The sequence below is a fragment of the Ambystoma mexicanum genome, chromosome 2p, assembly GCF_040938575.1.
Source record: "Ambystoma mexicanum isolate Mex_15411 chromosome 2p, UKY_AmexF1_1, whole genome shotgun sequence".
Lineage (NCBI taxonomy): Eukaryota > Metazoa > Chordata > Amphibia > Caudata > Ambystomatidae > Ambystoma > Ambystoma mexicanum.
In genome coordinates, this window is record NC_090923.1 from 779,698,873 (window position 1) to 779,720,616 (window position 21,744).

General features: G+C 46.3%; 1 protein-coding gene across 4 annotated transcripts in view; it reads left to right on the plus strand.

Annotated features, from left to right (window-relative positions):
* LOC138566786 (cytochrome P450 2F2-like) overlaps positions 1 to 21,744 on the plus strand; it is a 376,524-nt gene that overhangs the window by 116,989 nt on the left and 237,791 nt on the right. For all 4 annotated transcript variants that reach the window (XM_069644438.1, XM_069644439.1, XM_069644436.1 and 1 more), the window contains exons 3-4: positions 7,418 to 7,567; positions 8,919 to 9,079. In XM_069644438.1, coding sequence (XP_069500539.1) covers positions 7,418 to 7,567; positions 8,919 to 9,079 — 311 coding nt within the window. The remainder of the gene's footprint in view (positions 1 to 7,417; positions 7,568 to 8,918; positions 9,080 to 21,744) is intronic.

Sequence of the window (21,744 nt, forward strand, 5' to 3'; positions counted from 1 at the left end):
AAAATAAAAACAAACCCAAGTTCACAAAAGAGTTCCGTCCAGGCGAGGTGCAAAGAAGAAAAATAACGGGGGACCATATAATCCAGGAGGAGAGGAATAGTTCAAGCAGTAGACAATCTGAGGATCAGATTTTAACACTAAGGGATGCGAGAGTTGACATCACAGGAAGCCAAAAGTTCAGTCTGTGACACAGGCAGTCAAGCATCAGGACAAGCAGGGGCAAGGCAAGGCAATCCGATGAAACAAAGCAGGGGTCAGAAATCCAGAAACAATTGAAGAAGGTAATAAACAGGAAGGGCAGCTCACCAGCAAAAAGCAAGAGTTAAAGAGCGCCACACTACAGTACAGATGCTGATGCGACCTAACACTCTTGCGGGTTGCATCGGCAGAAATACACACATGACCACGCATGTGTGCACGTCCCGCGGGTCGTCTGGGTGTTGGAGTCTGCAAGCATCGCAGCAGCGTTTTCTGTCCTAGCCACCACAGCAGCACCACTGCTGGCATTGGCGAGCAGACAGAAGGAGGGGCGATGAAGGTGGGCAAGCTGTGACAAAAGGCAATGTACTTACTGAATAACAGTTTTAAATGTTACATTGAAGTGAAGAAGAATCTTTTGGTGGCTGGAAGTGTTTACTCGATTGGGACACAAAGCAAATCTAAGAAGTAGGACTTCATCATCCTGATCTTTTGAAATCATGTAATTATCTCGGAATCTTTTTCCATCAAAGTGAAATGGAAATACATTTTTATGAGCTATTGTTATCTACCCTTAGGTTATAAATATTTTCTTTAATAAGGCCCCATTGCCAGTCTCCTGTTACTTTACTATCTTGGACAAACTAGTGAAAATATATTTAATAGTTACAGCTCAGGTCCATTCCCATACCCTGTTCCTACTCAGTCTGGCACTTGCTCGACTTTCTCCAATAACACAAAGATTTGTAGTTTAGTTTAGTTTAGTTTATTATTTGTAGAGTGCACCTAACCCTGAGATATCTGGGTGCTTATGCTTAGGTGGTTGTTACAAATACAATAACAGAGAAGCAATTTACAAAAGGCTGTTGACTCGTGTTACATATTGCTCAACAAGCTGGCATAGGATATGTATACATGGAAGAGTAGAACACGGGCAAGTGGAAGGACTAGAAACCCTTGGGCAGGCCAGTCACTGGTCACATATTCAGATACTGTTAGATCAACACAATAGACAAAGAGCAGAGCAGGTCATAGATGGGCTCAAAGATGTGGAGATTGTCCAAGCGGTGATTAATTATGCTGGGCATAGAGCCATTTTTTTACTTTGTGTCTGAAGTACTAGAAAGAAGGTTCGGCCATAAGAGCTGTGGTCAGGGAGTGCCAGAGTTTTGCTGCTAACACTGGTAAGCTGGACCCACCTGCCGTTTTCAGTTTGTACTTAGGAATGTTGAGGCAATGTGAATAGTCGGATCTACTGGGTCTGGTTGATTGGTTCCTGGAGAATTTGTCAGTTAGGTATTTGGGGGTTGTGTTAGATAGGCATTTGTGTGTGATTGCTAATTTATGCAGAGAAATTCTATGTCGCAGTGGGAGCCAGTGTGAATCCCGTCATATGGAAGAGATGTGGTTGGCTCGTGGGATATTTAAGGCTGATCTGAGAGCATTATTCTGTAGCACTTGTAATTTATTCAGGTTTTGTTCAGAGGAGCCTATAAACAAAGTGTTGCAATAATCAATCTTAGATAAAATCAAAGCCCTGGCAAGAGTGACGCAACTATTGGTAGAAAGGTATGGTTTGCAGGCGTTGAGCAATGTGTTATTGTATGCTGTAGCTGAGGATGTGGCATTAACTTGCCTTTTGAGGGAGAGGGTGTAGTCTAGTTAGAGGCCTAATGTTTTGCCCTCACTGGCAACTTTGGTGATGTTCCCATCAATGTTGAATGATTTGTAAAGTGAGTCTAGTTTGTTTAGACAAGCTTGAGAGCCCATGATAAGTAACTCTGTCTTGTTATCGTTTAGAAAAAGGCTAGGTGCAGCCATCCATGACTGAATGTGAAGATAGGTTTTGTTTAACATTTTGAAATCTGTGTCGTAGCAAGCCATGAGAGTGATGAGGACTTGGGTGTCATCTGCATAATTTGTGAAGGTGACACTCAAGCTGTCAAGGCGATCAAAGAGGAGCTTTGTGAATATATTGTAAAGGGTGGATGAGACACAAAAGCCCTATGGGACTCCACAAGAAATAGGTACTGGATCGGCAGATGCTAGGGTGCAAAGACCTTAGTTGTTCAGTTTGATAGAAAGGATTGAATCCAGTTTGTGGTGTTCGAGGAAAATGAGGCAGCTGTGGTCAGATGTTTGGTAAGGATCTGGTGGTCACCGAGATAAAACACTGTTGAGAGATCCAGCAGTAGGAGGATGGCGAGGTTGCCTTTGTCTTTGGTCTTATCCATTTGAATTTTTAGATCAAGGAGGCCTGTTTCAGTGCCATGCCTTGGTCTAATACCGGATTGACACAAGCCTAAGAGGTTGTTGTCCGCTAGATGTTTTTATAATTGAAGATAAGCCACTCTATCTAATATTTTAGGAGGAATGGATCTGTTGTTGTAAGTCTGTAAATAGTGGGTATGTTTGGATCTAGGTTTTTTTGAGGAGAGGCATAACCCATGCATCTTTAAAATTGTTAGGGTGTAAACAGGTTTCGAAGGATGAATTGATCAGGGAAGTGATGAACAGTGCTAGTTCCTTTGCTCCTTTCTTTATAATCGTGGCTGGGCCAGTGTGCCCCTTGCATTTTGTTGGTTTTAGACCAGCAATGATATCTTCTACTTCTTTAGGGGTGACTAGAGAGAAGTAAAAAGGGTGATACAGTGAAGGCTGTGGGTCGGGAAGTTTGCTTAAGTTAGTGGTTCGGGAGAGACTTCTCTTTTTTGTCTCAATTTTGGATTGCAGCAAGGTTATATTTCGAGATATGGCGTTTGGATATTGGCACACCCAGCAGCATCTTTGATGCAGGTTTCTGTGGGTGGTGCCAGTGACTCCAATTCCCTCAGAATAGTAACGGGCTCTTTAGTTCCTGATTGAGCATTTTTTAATTCTGAGGTTGTAAATCTCTCTTTTGGTGTTAAGAATGGCTACTTTGTAGGTGGTAGCAGTATAGGTCAACTTTTACTTGCTTGGGATGGATGGTCTTTTTCTCCATATGGCTTAGGTAGTTCTTTTGGCGCTGAGGAGGGTTTTTAAGTCTGCAGTGAATCATTTGTTTAGGTGGGCTGTGGATTTGGCCTTCCTTGTTTTTAGCGGGGCGATTTTATTTAAGGCTTGATGTAGGGTATTTTTATAAAGGTCTACAAGAGTTGATGGGTCTTTATCAAGGTTTTTAGATGGATTGGTGATGGGCTGTAGTTGAGGTAGTAGATTGTCTAGGGTAATGTTACGATTGTTTCTGGACATGGTCCGTGGGGCAATGGTAGCGCTAGCATTAGGGCAGGCGCTTCCCTGTGTTGTAAATGTGATGTAACATTGATCCGACCAGGCACAGGGCTCATTGTTGAGGATTGTAGTGGAGAAGTTTAGGTCTGCCAGCCAATCCAGAGTCTTGCCCTTGTTGTGTGTGGGGTCATTAATGTGATGTGTGAAGCCAAGTTGTGAGGTAGAATTCTCTATGACTGTGTAGTTTATGTCATGAAGGCCTAAATTGAGGTCTCCCATTAGTACAATCTGAGAGCATGTCCTTTAAAGTGATTGCCATTCCTAAATCTGGTTAAAAAAAACTTAGCCACTCTAAAGGGCATGGATTGACTAGTATCTTATGTGACACATGTGATTTCTGAGCTTAACAACCCTGTTCAGCATGACTATGTCTCATCTTGAACGGTAGGGAACAGTGGTTTTGATAACAGCTCATAGTGGAATGTGACTGGAAACAATAGTATCCTTTGCATTAGCACATGAGCAACGAATGTTACCTCTTAGGGGAAACACAGACTGGTCAACCCCTGCAACTGGATCATTTAGAACATGACAACTTTCAATATATCACGTCTTCATTTGTGTCCTAGACAGTAATGATCCTCATCCCAACATGCTCTTTCCTAAATAGGGATGCCCTATTAAGCCAATTACCAAGTGCATTCAGTAAAATCAGAGCTATTGCAAAGGTTCAGCTCAGGCTACTAGCCTGGAATATAGAGGGCAGTGTGCACAAATTGTAAGATTTAGATTGGGCAGGTTTTATCAACAGTTCTGACATCATTATGCTATACGCGACTTGGTTGCACTGTCATACTGATCTAAAAAGGTGTCCATGGCATCCTAATCCAGCAAGACGAAATCATGCAGGGCAGTGGTCTGGTGGCTTAATCTTATTAGAGGCAGTTAATCTTGATGTATAACTGCAACCCATTAGCGTTGTGTTTTAGAATATTGAGGTCGTCAAATTAATAGACCACTGGAGTAACCTCACATATCACATTCATTTTCTTTGATCCGCACTTTGATTTTCTTTGATCCGCACTTTGATTTTCTTTGATCCGCACTTTGGAATGGTGAAAGTGTTTGAGTGGTCAATGTGAATGAAATTGTTCTCTATATTAAAATGAACAGGGCTTATAAACACAGTTAAATGAATTGGTGTGATTTCAATCTAAAATTTGGTGAAGTATTAGATGATGCCTTCAAGACTGGAAGACTATGCTCATGACATGATAGCCCCATGTTAACCCCATTTTGCAAATGCCGGGAATGCCTTTTTTATGTAGCATGTTCTTAAGATAATACATTTGTGCAGATTAAAAAGAGCAGTTAACTCAGCTTTTAATAATGGCAAACAAGTAGTACAATAGATTTCTTTGTAGTTCATTTGAGACTATAACATTACTCGGGCTCAGTGCTTGTAATCACTGTCTCTCTGTTCTTCTGAAATGGAACATCGACAGTGGCAGAGCAGAAACCAGTTTGTTGGCCACCTTGGAGTAAAAATGTTCCTGGGTAAAAAAAGCATCAGTTGCAGAAAACAGTGTAGCAGGCAAAGTTTATGAGTTGCAATATATGCAGTTCATCATTCCCAAATGTGTCATTTTGGGCGATTTAATAGCCAACCCCTGCGACCGCGAAGAACACCATCTGGTTGTCCACTGAAGAGCCACCATGCAGAAATGATATTGTTTTCCTCTATTACCTGGGTATCAGGTAATATTATCCCCATATATATGGTCGCCGTATATAATATCGGCGGGAAAAGGTTGTGGCGATATTATGTGGGTGACCATATATATAGGGACAAGGGCCGCAAAAAAAAAAGTAATAAAAAGGGTTTGGGGGTTGTGGGGGTGTCCCCCGCATGTTCCATACAATAATGTCCCCACAAAAAACAGCCATTTTTCGGCGATATTTTTGCATGGCGATATTTTTGAGGGGACATTATTACATGGAACCATTACCTGGGCAGTCCAATAGAGATGACACTCTATATGTTACCCGAATATCTCTGTTGGCCGTAAGACCCCAAATCATACAATGCCAGATCTGGAAATGTTGTTCATGACACTGCCTCTTTGACCCTTTGACACTTAGATAGTACCAGTGGCCAAGGGTCGATGCACTTTCTGAAAAAAGTGTTTTGATTCAATCACGTGCGTTTTGCTGCTTCACGTGTTGGCTTGAAATAAGTCACTTTGGTTTTGTGTGTGGCCTGATTTCTCCCTTTCAACATTTCTGAGGCTTTCAAATAGTAATAGCTACTACCACAAAAAACTGATGCAGGGGGGCGGGCGGCCTATATTGGCATGAATAACACCTGCCGTGTAATCCTCAGAAATAAGTTCTGCAGGAAGATAGAGTAGTCTGTTTATAACCAGTGTGAGTGACATTTCTGTTTTTGCAGACGATAGACCGTTTTTGATGTTTATTATGCTGCCACTTCATGGCAATCGGTGCAGGAGATGTAGGTCAGAGGCAACGTGCTCACCTGGGAAGCAAGACGACCCAGAGCAACACAGGTTCGATCCCCGGGCCACGCTTAGAAACCTCGGGGTATTAAGCGCGTTATCGATGGGTCTTTTTGGGCATTTCAGATATTGGCCTCTTTTCACACAGTATAGAAAGGGATGGCGATGGCTCAGCAGGTTAAGTGTTTTCCTCTATTCTCCTGTATCCTGTCGCATGTTAGAATCAGCCATTCTGACAAATTGAGTACCATTAAATTGGATAACTGTAAGATCTTTTGTTTCTGAAATTGAAGAACTAAGGTAGCAAGTGCTATAATGAAAATTAACGAAAGAATCATAGGGATTTAACCTAACAGCTTTCAATAAAGCTGCATTTCATATTGTCAGGTTAATTTAGCAATTCGATTGATGCTTTGTAAAACCAGTTAATTTATTATGAGCAAGCAGTGTGCTCTTGGCACACAGACCACAGATGCAAGGGAATGTGCTCTACTCATATACATTAGAGGCTGTGACACCAAACAGGATACCTGGGCTCAACCCCTTTCTTCTCCCCTAATCCACTTGAAAGGGCTTAGTTTGATTTAACTGAAAACATGAGATCCTCTGACTGGGAATGAGTTCAGATTGCGATATAAAGATGCAAACCCGCTGAGTCATTTACTTCTAAATTGCCCTATTGTCACATCCAAGAGCATCCATAAGGTGCCCACTTCAAATCCCGCCTCTATCACCTGCTTCAACTCCACCCTAGCCCTCCCGGCCACAGCAAGCCCTTACTGGCACTCTTGCCCACAGGTCGTCCTGTATTAACTCTGCCATTGCGGATGGGCAGAACCATTCCTGACACAAATGTTTGAGTCTGGGCAAAAGATGTTATGTTCCACATCTGAAGGCAGCACCCGGGCATGTGAGGCTCTACCCTACAAATGTGAACTTCACCTGGAATCTCAGACTCTATCCGTCATAGGATTACAACACTCATGTACTTGGCATGAGATACTGTACCGTTCATACAATGATTGCACCTGGAAAATGAGGTTTCCCGGATCACAAGACAGCAATAGCTGGGCTATGAGGCATGTGTTAGGATGAATAGGCACTAAGTGACATGATGCGGCTCTACTAGCAGATAATGGCTGTTTCCTGGTCTGTGGTAGCAGGTCTTGGTCTGCTCTTGGAATATTCTATCTTTATCCATGGCATATTGAGGAAGCCTTAGTTAATATATGTTTGCCAACTATAATTCCCTTTTGTCTGCTTCACAAAAATGTGCTATTGTATTACCCTTACCCTTGATGTAGGTCACTTTGATGACATCATGTCCAAAGGTCATGTGACATCATTTGCTGTGAGTCTATTTAAGTGAAAGGTCATGCGATGAAATTACTGTGATATAATAAAATGGGTGAAGTGTCTTCTACAGCCCCTGGAACTTTGTTGAACTGGCATCCCTCTACCATGTATTTCACTGCATCTCCCTCTTTCAGGAATTGCATTCAATAATGGGGAGAAGTGGAAGGAGCTCCGCAGGTTCTCCCTCACTACACTGAGGAATTTCGGGATGGGAAAAAGGAGTATTGAGGAGCGTATCCAGGAAGAAGCTCAGTTTTTGGTCAAAGAGTTTAAAAATACAAAAAGTGAGTACATTTGTCATTTTAATTTTTCAATTAGACAAAATACATGCAGAATACAAGTTTACTTTCAAATGTACTGGAGAATTGTGCCCTTCTGCGTCCGATTTCTTGCATTTCGATAACAAATTCACTGTCCATAATGTCACCAGCGTTACAGTATTGTCCCACCCTGCATACAAGTGCTGTACTTAACATACTTAACTAGCCTGAAAACAAAATCCCAGTGCTGCAAAATCGTTGGCGTTGGTCAAGTATTTTGTTTGTTTTTTTTACTCCAAATGATGTTACTATGAAATACACATGCTTTTACGAGGTGAAAATGACATGTAGATCGAATAGGAATCCACTGATTTACCACCAACTTGAAAATTGCATTCTGGCTCTAATGCAGAAAGATTGGGAAGGGAGAGCGGGAAAAGCAGGCGGATGTGTTCAGCCTGTCCTGCTCCCCAACTCAAATGAATGAAAATCCTGCAGAACAGTAAGTGTGACACAAGTGAACCACCGCTTTTATCACCACTTTTAACCATCTGCTCGATTCCCCAATTGATCCGCAATGTTTTGCAAGCAATGCTCCTGGTGTCCTATAGTTTTACTGAAGACAGCACAAGACCAGTGTGTGGTTGTCTGGTGGGAGATTCTCAGCGTTCTAACTCCAACACAACAGATTAGTAGGTATGCTCTGGCCAGCCTGCAAACCTTTCCATAGATTCCAGTTACACACCTACGTAAGTGAGATTTTTGAATGAACATCAATTAAAGATGCAAAACCATGGCTTAGTGTTAAACAAAACCTGCATCTTTTTTAATCAGTAAGAATGAATAGCCTTCAATACCCACCGATATATGTAGGCTACAGAATGCCCCTCTGACTAACTTTGAATGCAGCATATTCAAAGGGCAATCTGCAGACTTTTCGCTGGCTTCAAGGACACCCCATTCTGAGCCCCCGCTGACAGTAAAGTGGGTATTCGTTGGTAAGGCAGCAGATGGACGGCCTCGCATTCCGACTAAATCTATGTACATGTAACTCCAACATATGAATGGTGGCAAGTCTTCCCCACGAGTGCAACCACAGTTCTGGTGGCTGCAACAGATAGCATCGTTGCATTGAATGTGAGTGAGTGAGTGAGTGAGTGAGTGAGTGAGTGAGTGAGTGAGTGAGTGAGTGAGTGACATATGCTCCAAAACCGCTTCAGGGAGTCTGCATGATTTGCAGGTGCAGGCTCAGCACAGTTAATCTCTTCTAATTTAACAATTCCATTTAACAACGGCGTCGCCAATAACCCCAGTATGAGTCCTATATTGATATTTACTCCCATTTAAGATTGTTGCACCTTTTTCTTTTACGCAGTGGCACCCATCGAGCCTACTATTTACTTCAGCCGCACTGTCTCCAATATCATCTGTTCCGTCGTCTTTGGAAAGCGATTCCAATATGATGATCAACGACTTCTGGACATTGTCAACTCCATTGGTGGCAACTTTCAGATCATGAGCAACACCTGGGGAACGGTTTGTATACACTCAGAGAATGCCCATCTCTCCGACCTAAAGTGTATCCCTGCTCTGTCTGCCACGTCTTACTTCCTTCACTATAAGTGCATGCATGCAAACAACAATGATCTTCGCCTCCTCTCCAACTAGAGTAAATGCTGTGGAGGTGCAATATTGGATGTGGTGTGTGATGCTGTGAAAGATGTCGCCCTGCATGCATCTTGTCTATTAGTGCCAGGAAGGTTGCAGAAGCAGCTCTTACCGCTTAGTCAAGGATTTCTGATCTAGCTCCCTAATCTGGGAGTCGTCAGCGCAACTATAGACTTTTTTTTCTCCTTCTCTGTGATTTATAAGAGTGCATCATGGGGGACTTATCCAATAGAGGTCAGGCGGGTTGCGTGGGGGCAGGGTATATCTCAGTATGTACACTTTGCTGTACGAGATTTCATTGCCACCCCTGTATCAGCTGCAGGTATTATGTGACGAGCAAGGAGTATATGAAGAAATCTAATGTAGTGTTTATACGTTTCTTGATTTCCTTCACTCTGCATTGCTGGTGTTGTCTCTGGGTGGCAGGATTTTGAAACTGCTCACTAATTTCGTGATTACTGTCCCAGAGGGTCATGGATAACTCAGGTGCGTAGACAGTGTGGCATCAGCATTTGAGGTGCTTGCATGTATAGATTGGGAAAGTTGTCTTTGACTTGGTCTATGCCAAATTCGATATGGATAGGGATTTGCCCACAGTATTGAATCTTGGTGATAGACCCAGTTCTTACTGAGCTGGTCTGGTGAGGGCCACCCAAACAGTTGCTCTAAAGAGGGTGAGGCCACATTCGGTGAGAATATAAGCCCTCATTCGGGGACCAATGCAAAAATGGGGAGCAAGTGGGGAATGAGCTGGAAAACCTTCCCCAGACAAAATAATTGAGAGTGCTATCATTTAGTTGTGCAAGGTTATCGAAGATGAGAAAAAGAATGATTGTAAAAAGAGGAATGTTGAGGTTCATAGGGGAAGATACTACATATATGAATGCATGTGATCTGCTTCTTGCACACGGTGAGACTCTCTGGCACGGCTGCCTTTAAGGAGAATGAGCTCTAATTGGGTAAAATAACAGGCTTCATTGCACCAAAATACTAGATGTAGTGGCATGGACATAGGGGTTATCCAGGTCTATCAAGTTGTACCACTGCTTTACTTGACGGGTCCCATTGTTGGACCCTTAACCCATTAGCTCAGAAGTATAGCAGCAGCCATGTTTACTTTTGCTTGGTCCCATCCCTTGTCCCCTCCATCCAGCAACCAATAGAAGGTCACCGAGAAGGTGTGATCACATCTACACCTTTTTCTGCACTTACCCATCCAGCAGCTCCCTATTTGCTGCTAGAAGAGAAAATTAGGTATAAAGTGAGTAACAAGGGAAGGACCAGAAACAAACAAGGAATTCAGCAAGGCAAAGGGATGAGTACATCTGACTAAAAGTGCCATGAGGATAGAACATGGCAGGACAGACCTCCCCCTGGCCTCCTTTTGTCTTTTGAACCTGCACCTGGGCCACTCTCACCGACCTCGGTCCTTGGCCCAGCAACTCTCCACTTGCACTGCCTCCCTGGCAACCCCTGCACTGCGGGACTGTCTCTGTATCCCTACAGCCCCCCCTACCCAGCACTTGTCTGCACTTACCTTGCACTTGCCACCAGCTGGCCCTATTTATTTATTTTTTATTCTACTTACCCTGTACTGCACTTCCCCCCTCCCCTTCCCCTTGCACTTTTCCCTTCCCCCTACCCCTGCACTTGCGCGATCTAAATGACACCTGGCCTAGTAGGATCGTTGTCTGTCTTCCCCTTGTTCCCCCCTCCCTGCCTCGTCGCGCCTTGAAACACTTGTGTATAGGCGCGTTACAAATGCCATATCATATCATATCATATCATATCATATCATATCATATCATATCATATCATACGTGACCAAAAGGCCACAGGGTGTAACTGGGCTGTCTCTGGATCTCTTTGAGAGAGAACTGCTCCCATAGCTACGCTGGAAGCATCAGTTTCCACTATATAGGGGAGATCAGGGTGAGGATGTCGTAAAATTGGTGCGGAGTTGAATCTTTTCTTGAGTTCTTGAAAGGCCTTTTCCGCCTCTTCAGACGGTTCACATTTTGTGTTGTTTTTTCTCTGTAACGATGTGATTGGGTGGACTATCCGTGAGAAATCTGGAAGAAATTCGGCAATAAAAATTTACAAAGCCGAGCATGCTTTGGGTTCCTTTAAGTGACGAAGGTGACGGCCAATTAAGGATGGCATCGACTTTGTGTAAATCCATCTTGACTCCCTTTGGCAAGAGAACAAAACCGAGGAACTCAACTTTGGTAACATGGAAGGATCATTTATCGAGTTTAGCGTACAGTTTGTGCTGGCGAAGTTTTGCAAGTACTGAGCGAACATGTTCCACATGATCTCTTTCAGAGGGGGAATACACCAGGATGTCATCAATATAGACCGGGGCACAGACATCGATTAATTCCCATAATACATCATTCATGAAGTATTGGAGCGCCCCATCGAAAGAGGAGTGACGTGCCCCACAAACACCCACCAACGTCTGAACACAGTGAGGGCACTAGAAGGACTACAAATTGAACCTGACAGGAAAGCTTATGAACTGTACACATTTCTGCCACTATGACCCAATACAAATAACTGCTCAAGAGAGAACATACACAAGGGAACACTCGCCACCTCACGAACAAGAAAGCCACGTCCAACCTTTCCCACTGGATACCCTCATCTTCCAATGGGGAGCAGCCCTGCCCATGATGTCCAAAGGACAATTTCAATGTGACCTGACGCACCACGACCTCACGACAACCACCACAATACATGTCATGAGGAGTCCCTCCATAGGACGCTGCCTTCTCAGCTACAGGACGGCCAGGGCCCTGGCACTCATCGACCTGCAATACGAACAAACTGAAATAATCAAGGGACACCCGTCAGACTGTGCTGACATTATGACAATACCATTACCAATAATATGCCAACCCCTCACCAAAGAGGAACTTAAAGCTCAATTCCCCAAATTGTTTGAAGGGGTAGGAATGCTCAAAGACTCTGTCATTAAGCTGCACATCGACCCCAAAGTCATGCCTGTGCCACAACACCCCCTTAAAGTGGGTTTCCACCTTCAGGCACAAGTATCAAAAGAAATCCAACTCCTCTTCCTCAATGACATCATCCAAAAAGCAGAAGGACCAACACCATGGGTATCCCCCATAGTAATAGTGCCCAAGGAAAAACAGATTAATATGCATATGTGTCGATATGTGCATCCCCAGCACCGCCATTCAAAGGGAGAGGCACCCAGGACCAAGCCTGGAGGACATTCTCATTAGGCTGAACCAAGCAACGCATTTTTCAAAATTAGACCTCAATCAGGGCTACTACCAGCTTGACATAGATACTGCTTCAAGAGCAATTACCACCTTCGCAACACACGAAGGGCTATTTAGATATAAACGGCTCAACTTTGGCATCTCTTCCGCTGCAAAAAAACCTTTCAAGAAACAATCAGACGCCTAATATCATCTGAGGTGAATGCCCTGAATTACAGTGATAACATCCTGATTTTCAGGAAGAATCAACAACTACATGACATGGCACTCGCAGCAGTCTAGAAGATCCTCCAGGAGGTGGGCCTAACACTGAATGGACCCAAGTTTGACATCAACAAAACCAGCCTCAGAATCTTTGGACATATATTTTCCGACTAACGCATAAGGGCTGACCTAGGCAAGATAAAAGCGATCACAGACCTTCAAGCTCCCACGACAACTGCAAAACTACACTCGTTCCTAGGGATGACAGGATACTGTGCACACTACCACCAAAACTATGCCACGATTACCGACCCACTCCGAGCCCTCCTTAAGAAGGACAAGCCATTCTACTGGGACCCACACTGCCAAACGGCTTTCCTAGCCATCAAAGAGAGCCTCGCCAACCATCGCCAGCTGGCATACCTCCACCCGGAGTGGCACACTGTCATCACGGTTGACGCCAGACCAGTCGGCCTAGGAGCCATCCTAGCCCAAACAGACACCAAGGACAACGCACAACATGCACTCGTGGCCTATGCCAACCGTGCCCTATCTCACACCGAAAAAGCTTACTCCCAAGCTGATCGAGAAAGCCTTGCAGCTGTATGGGCCTGCGAAAAGGTCCACCACTTCGTAATCGGCCGGAAGTTCACGTTAGTAATGGACCATCAAGCGCTCCTCTCACTATTTGGGGACCCCAAGACAAAAATGCCTCCTCGAATAGAGCGCTGGAGGATAAGGTTACAAGAATATGACTATGTGATCATCCACAAGCCTGGAGGGGAAACCATCCTGGCAGACTACTTGTCAAGACACCCACTGATGGGAAGTGACAGCTCCCTCGCTCATGAGGCCGAAGAATACATCTCATACCTATCCTCCAACGCCATGCAACCAACCATCTTGACAGCAGTCTTCGCAGACCGGAGCAAAGCCAACCCTACAATCAAAACCGCCATACATCTCACCCGCTCAAACAAATGAAGGGAATCCCATGAAAGAAGAAACGGAAGGGAGGGGGCAGACAAGAAAGAACTAGACCGCCTGGCCAAAATACACTCTGAACTGGTGGCCACTGACCAAGACATACTGTTACGAGGAAACAGGCTGTTGGCCCCGAAAGATCTACGGAAAACACTAGTAGCGCTAGCTCACGAGGGCCACAGAGGGATTGACAATACAAAAAGATCCTAAGAAACCACATTTGGTTCCCCTACATGGATACCGTAGTGGAAGACATGCTGGCACACTGCAGACCCTGCCAACTAGCACCGAGGAAGTCATCACCAAGCCCCTTGCAGCCGTCAACACATCCAGAGAGGCCCTGGCAAAATGTTGCAATGGACTTCTATGGACACCTGGAAGAAGGTGGCTACCTGCTCGAGGTCATCGACGAATACTCAAGATTTCCGTTCATCAAACAAGCACCGTCAACATCATTCTGTGAGACGGCACCTATCATAGATGAACTCTTCAGTGAATGGGGCATCCCCAACATCGTCAAGACAGACAACGGATCTCCGTTCCAAGGATGCAAGTTTGCCAAATTCGCAGACCATCTCGGTTTCCATCAGAAAAGGTTACACCACTCTGGCCCAAAGCCAACAGATTGCTGGAACGGTTCATGGCTACTATAAAACTAACTAGGAAGAAAGCCCTAGCTGAGCAAGTATCACACTGACAAGCTATCTGCGGCATGCTCAGAAGCTAACGCAACACACTGCACGATGCAAAGGGGAAAACACCAGCAGAACTAATGGTGAGATACCGACCCCGAATGCGCATTCCCCAATGGGAAGACTACACACCAGAAGAAGACGCAGCCATAAGGGAACGAGATGCCGAAAAGAAAAGGAAAGGCAAAGAATTGGCTGACAAAAAGAGGAATGCAAAAGAACCCCAGCTCGAAGTAGGGCAGACAGTGCTAGTGCAACAAAACCAGAGGAGGAAAATGGACACCTGCTATGACCCAGAACTTTGTATCTTCACGGCTGTAAAAGGACTTATGATAACCGCGACAGGAGAACCAGGGGAGATAACACAGAATGCGTCATTCTTCAAAAGATTGTATCTCGACGATCAAGAGACATCAGAACCAATCACCGAGGACCCAGGGTATGAAGAAAACACAAGCCCCCAGTCGAAGCGATTGGTGAAACCAGAGAGTCTCCAGGCAGACCCCACAGGACAGTGAGGAGACCGATGAGACTCATTGAACAAATGTGACCCTGGCTTTCATGTTAAGCACAGGGGAGGTGTTGTAACTGAACAAAGTGATGCAGCCCCTTTAAGGGAAAAAACACACTAGAGCGGGAAGTGAGTGGAAGGGGAGGGACACGGAAGAGAGAGGGGACAGTTGGGATATGGAGATGAATAAAGAAGATTGAGACCAAGCATGGCTCTGTGTATCCTTGGTGAGAGCATGCCAGATTGAATGCAGTGAATTTCCCACAATACCAGCCAAATTAGTCTTGGAAGCACAACACTAACCTGGGATGCCTGGGTGAAAGTGGGAACACGCAAGCAGTGCCAGAGAAAACACTAAACACGGAAGGCAGGACAAACCAATCAGGGGAAGTGGGGGGCTGGGAGGCGGCAGGTGTGTGGGGAAGGGAGATGGGAGCAAAGGAGAGGGTCGGGGAAAAGCATAACTGCACGCAAGCCTCTGGGCACTCAAAACAACTTTTACCAGCCAAATTACAAGGGCCAGAGGGTCCTGGAAGCGCAACACTAACCTGGGATGTGTGGGTGAAAGTGGGCACACGCAAGCAATGCCAGGGACACCACTAAACACAGAAGGCAGGACAAGCCAATCAGAGGAGGTGAGAGGGCTGGGAGGTGGGAGGAGTGTAGGGGAGGGAGATTAGAGCTAAGGAGAGGGTCGGGGAAAAGAGGGACTGCGCGCAGGCCTTGGGGGTCTCAAAACAACTTTTACCAGCCAAATTACAAGACCCAAGAGGGTCATGGAAGCACAACTCTAACCTGGGATGCCTGGGTGAAAGTGGGCAGACGCAAGCAGTGCCAGAGACAACACTAAACACGGAAGCATGTGGGAGGGCTGGGAGGCGGAAGGACGGAGGCGGAGGGAAATGGGATATGAGGAGAGGGTCGGGGAAAAGCGGGACTGCACACAGGCCTTGGGGTGCTCAGAATTTTATTTTTACCAGCCAAATGACAAGGCCCACGAGGGTCCTGGAAGCCCTACACTAAACTGGGATGCATGGGTGAAAGTGGGTACACGTAAGCAGTGCCCGAGACAGCACTAAACATGGAAGGCAGGACATACCAATCAGAGGAGGTGGGAGGGCTGAGAGGCAGGAGGATGGTGGGGGAGGGAGATTTGAGCGAAGGAGAGGGTCAGGGAAAGCGGGACTGCACGCGGGTCTGGGGGGCTCAAAAAACTTTTGCCAGCCAAATTACAAGGTCCAGAAGGTCCCAGAAGCACAACACTAACCTGGTACGCCTGATTGAAAGTGGGCACACGCAAGCAGTGCCGGAGACAACACTAAACACAGAAGGCAGGACAAGCCAATCAGGGGAGGTAGGAGGGCTGGGAGCTGGGAGGAGTGTGGGGGAGGGAGATTGGAGCTGACGAATGGGTCGGGCAAAAGGGCACTGCACACGGGCCTGGACGGGCTCAAAACAACTTTTACCATCCAAATTACAAGTTCCAAGAGGGACCTGGAAGCACAGCACTAACCTGGTATGCCTGAGTGAAAGGGGATACATGCAAGCAGTGCCGGAGACACCACTAAACACAGAAGGCAGGACAAGCCAATCAGGGGAGGTGGGAGGGCTGGGTGGTGGGAGTAGTGTGGGGGAGGGAGATTAGAGCTAAGGAGAGGGTTGGGCAAAAGCGGCACTGCATGCAGGCCTGGACGGGCTCAAAACAACTTTTACCAGCCAAATTACAAGTTCAAAGAGGGTCCTGGAAGCACTACACTAAACGGGGATGCATGGGTGAAAGTGGGTACACACAAGCAGTGCCCGAGACTGCAATAAAAACAGAAGGCAGGACATACCACTCAGGGGAGGTGAGACGGCTGAGAGGCAGGAGGATGGTGGTGGAGAGAGATTGGAGCAAAGGAGAAGGTCAGCGGAAAGCGGGACTGCACGCTGGTCTGGGAGGCTCAAACAACTTTTGCCAGCCAAATTACAAGGCCCAAGAAGGTCCTAGAAGCACAACACTAACCTGGTAAGCCTGAGTGAAAGTGGGCACACGCAAGCAGTGCCGGAAACAACACTAAACACAGAAGGCAGGACAGTCCAATCAGGGGAGGTGGGAGGAGTGTGGGGGGCTCAAAACAACTTTTGCCAGCCAAATTACAAGGCCCAAGAAGGTCCTAGAAGCACAACTCTAACCCGGGATGCCTGAAGAAAGTGGGCACACGCAAGCAGTGTCGGAGACAACAATAGAATGGAACTCAGGACAATCCAATCAGGGGAGGTAGAAGGGTTGGGCGGCAGGAGGAGGGTGGGGGAGAGAGTTTGGAGCTAAGGAGAGGGACGGGGAAAATCAGGACTGCACGTGGGCCCAGGGGTAAGGGGGGTGGCTAAAAACAACTTTTACCAGCCAAATTACAAGGCCCAAGAGGGTCCTGGAAGCACAACACTAACCTGGTATGCCTGAGTGAAAGTCGACACACGTAAGCAGTGCCGGAGACAACACTAAACACAGAAGGCAGGACAAGCCAATCACTGGAGGTGGGAGGGCTGGGTGGTGGGAGTAGTGTGGGGGACGGATATTGGAGCTAAGGAGAGGGTCGGGCAAAAGCAGCACTGCTCGCGGGCCTGGACGGGCTCAAAGCAACTTTTACCTGCCAAATTACAAGTTCCAAGAGGGTCCTGGAAGCACTACACTAACCGGGATGCATGGGGGAAAGTGGGTACACACAAGCAGTGCCCGAGACAGCAATAAAAACAGAAGGCAGGACATACCACTGAGGGGAGGTGGGAGGGCTGAGAGGCAGGAGGATGGTGGGGGAGAGAGATTGGAGCAAAGGAGAAGGTCAGGGGAAAGCGGGACTGCACGCTGGTCTGGGGGGCTCAAAACAACTTTTGCCAGCCAAATTACAAGGCCCAAGAAGGTCCTAGAAGCCCAACACTAACCTGGTATGCCTGAGTGAAAGTGGGCACACGCAAGCAGTGCCGGAAACAACACTAAACAAAGAAGGCAGGACAGGCCAATCAGGGGAGGTGGGAGGGTTGGGAGGTGGGAGGAGTGTGGGGGAGGGAGGAATGTGGGGGAGAGAGGAGTGTGGGGGAGGGAGATTTGAGCTAAGGAGAGGGTCGGGCAAAAGCATCACTGCACGCATGCCTGGAAGGGCTCAAAACAACTTTTACCAGCCAAATTACAAGTTCCAAGAGGGTCATGAAAGCACTACACTTACCTGGGATGCATGGGTGAAAGTGGGTACACGCAAGCAGTGCCCGAGACAGCACTAAACACGGAAGGCAGGACATACCAATCAGGGGAGTTGGGAGGACTGAGAGGCAGGAGGATGGTGGGGGAGGGAGATTGGAGCAAAGGAGAGGGTCAGGGGAAAGCGGGACTGCACGCAGGTCTGGGATGCTCAAAAAAAACTTTTGCCAGCCAAATTACAAGGCCCAAGAAGGTCCTAGAAGCACAACACTAACCTGGGATGCCTGAAGAAAGTGGGCACACGCAAGCAGTGCCGGAAACAACACTAAACATGGAACTCAGAACAAGCCAATGAGGGTGGGGTGGGAGGACTGTGTGCCGGGAGGAGGATGCGGCAGGGTGTTACGCTCACCTAATCTCCCCGGGGGCATCTGGAAGGCTCTGAGATCAGGAACGCTGGATGCGTAGTTGCCCAGTGCTGAAAAATGAATCTGCAATTACAGAAGAGAGTATTTGTGATTACTGTCTCTCTTGGGTGAATCTCCCACCTCCCTCTGACCGATTCCCTTCCCACTGGGTTCTTTTCTCACATTAGTTATTTGTAGGGTGAGCTATCCATTCAGCGTTTATTGTGCAGGGGCGCTTGACGTTTGTTGGCGAGCTGCCCGAGTTGCTTCACTGGCGCACTATGCATTCCTTGGGCCCAGGCCTGCTGTGACCCCGAATCTGCTGGTAGGTAGGTAGGTTTGTTAATTGTAAGTCTTTGTTCTGTTTATGGTGGGAATTTGTTAATGTCTTTATCACCTACTTTTCAGGTACGAAGGTCTTGATGCTGGCATGCCCGTTGCAGAGGCACGTTTCTAGGTAAGAGAAAGCGCAAAGTGCAGCGCCTTTATTGTCTTTTAAAGTTAACCTGTGTTTACTTCTTCTTCTCCTCACAGGCCACTTTGGTGCTGTGAGTGGATGAGAGCGCTATGAAAAACAGGCCCCCGGAATCCGTTAAGGTAAGTACAGCGCTGTGCGGTTGTTTAATATTGAAAGCGAACCTGAATATGTCTATTTTCCTTTGCAGATGTTGCTGTGGTTTTCTGGATGGAAGCATTGCATTGCACAATGGAATTCAGGTAAGACACTTGGAATTCGATGTTTTGGAAGCACGCGTTCTAATACTGTTTTTCCCTTTCTCGTTATTGCAGGTCGTAATGTTCTAACAGCAGCTGTGGTAGCGGTTCACAGGAAGTCCTTAAGCTAGTACTCACAGGTGAGTGATGTTTCTTCTTCTCTCTATTTCCACAGATTGCAGCCCAGTTGAGATGCTTTTGCAGCAGTTTTAAGGTCTTCAGGATTCTGGTGGGAGCCTGCTTGTGGCACACCTTATGCCCCTTCACAGTGGTCATGACAGCACTCTCACCCAAGGCCCCTCTCATGGTATCTTTCCTGACCGGTCCAGGTTTGGTGGGGTTATCCAGGTGAAACCTCTTAATCAGACGTGGTGCGTGAATATGTTCACTTGGTTCCCAAGTTCTGTCTTGAGGCCTGTACCCTTTCCAGTCCACTAAATAGTATAGCTTAGATCTGGTATGTTTCGAAGCCAGGATGTTTTTAACTTCAAATTCAGTCTCTCCATCAACTAGCACAGGTTTTGGTGGTGTTATGACTCGGGTTCCTGGTTGTACAGGTTTTACAAGTGGCACATGGAACACCGGATGAATTTGCATGCTTTGTGGTAAGGCTAACTTGACGGCCACTGGATTTATTACTGATTCGATGGTATAGGGTCCTAGATATTTTAGACGAAAGGTCCGGGTACCTTTTATGAGCACATGTTTTAAGGCCAACCAGACTTTGGCCTCATTACGACCCAGGCGGTAAGGGGTTTACGGCAGCGTAAACAGCGCCGACCCTTACCGCCTGAGTACGAGGTCCCTTAGCGCCATGGCGGATTTAACACCTGCTTTTAGCAGGTGTTAAAATCCATGGCGCTAAGGGATGATGGAGTTAATTACGCCACTGTAATTTACGGTGGTGTAATTAACGCCTTCCCCACTCCCATTATGCCCTATGCAGCTGGAGAAGGGTAAATGGGGATTGGGGACTTACCGCCCCGCCAAGGTCGGAATTGGGCGGTAAGTCCGCCAACCACCATGGCGTAAACGTAGTTTACGCCATGGTGGTAAAGTCACGGCCCAGGCGGTAACTTACCGCCTGGGTCGTAATGAGGCCCTTTGTCTCCAACTTGGCAATCGGGAGCTTTCTTTCGATGCCAGTCAGAGAATTTTTTTGTCTGTCTTTGGCTTGCAGTAAATGTTCATTTGCCCTTTTGAAGGCTTGGGTTATGCTTGTGTAGAGTCTTTACCGCTGGCATTTCCAAGGCCTTGGGGGAGTATAGTTCTTCCATATATTGTGTAGAACGGGCTTTGTCCCCTGCTGGTGAGTATGGAGTTATTGTATGCGTATTCCGCTATCCATAACAAGTCTTTCCAATTCTCTTCCACTTGATGCAGCATGCAACGTAGACACTGTTCTAATGTCTGGTTTGTCATTTCTGTTTGTCCATCCGTTTGGGGGTGATGGCTAGTGGATAATCGAACATCGATTGGTGCCATGGTACAACATTTCCTCCAGAAATTGGATACAAATTGGCTTCCACAATCTGAGATTAGGACTGAGAGGAAACCATGCAGTTTTATAATCTGTTCAAGAAATGCTTTTGCCAGACTGGTAGCGTTAGGAAGTCTAGAGAACAGGTCTACAACCACCAGAATGGTATTAAAACCTTGACAGGGAGGTAAGTCCGTAATAAAATCAAGAGAAAGAGTATGCCAGGGAGCCGGTGAAATATCCAGTGGTTGTAGGAGGCCCGCTAGTTTCTGTTTTTGTGATTTATTCTGTGCACATATCCCACAGGATAGAACGAAACAATGTCCTTACGCCAGGTTGGCCAGCAATAATTCTGTTTAACCTTGGATAGAGTTTTAGCAATTCCGTGATGGCCTTCGATCAGGGAATCGTGATAACCAGGCATGACCAATTCTTGCAGATATTTACTTGGTAGATATAATCGTTCCCTGAAGTAGGGTCATCCATCCAGAACTGTGTGATGTTAATTTTGGGAATTCCATTTCTGCAAGATCTCGGGGTTCATTAAGGTTCAGATCTTATCTTGAAGTTCACTCAGAGTCAAGGTTTGTGGTGAGTCCCAGTAGTTTATCACTTGGGATGATGGCAGCAGGGTCCAGGGTACTGTTTGTTTTCTCTTCAACACCCATACGAGACAAGGCATCGGCCTTCCCATTCTGAACTCCCGGTCGGTATGTTATACGTAATCGTATTCTCCGAAGAATAGAGCCCACGGCAACTGATGTGACGATTGGGCTTTTGCTGACTTTAGGTATTGAAAGTTTTGGTGATCTATGATTACTGTGATGGTATGTCTGGCACCTAATAGATACTGCCACCAGGCTTTGAAGACTGATTTTATTGCCAACAATTCTTTGTCTGTAATTGCATAGTTAAGTTCTGGTGGTGAGAATTAATGTGACCAAAAGGCACGGCGTGTAATTGGCCTGTTTCTGGATCTCTTTGAGAGAGAACTGCTCCAATAGCTATGCTGGAAGCATCAGTTTCCACTATATAGGGGAGATCAGGGCAAGGATGTCGTAAAATTGGCGTGGAGGTGAATCTTTTCTTGAGTTCTTGAAAGGCCTGTTTCAACT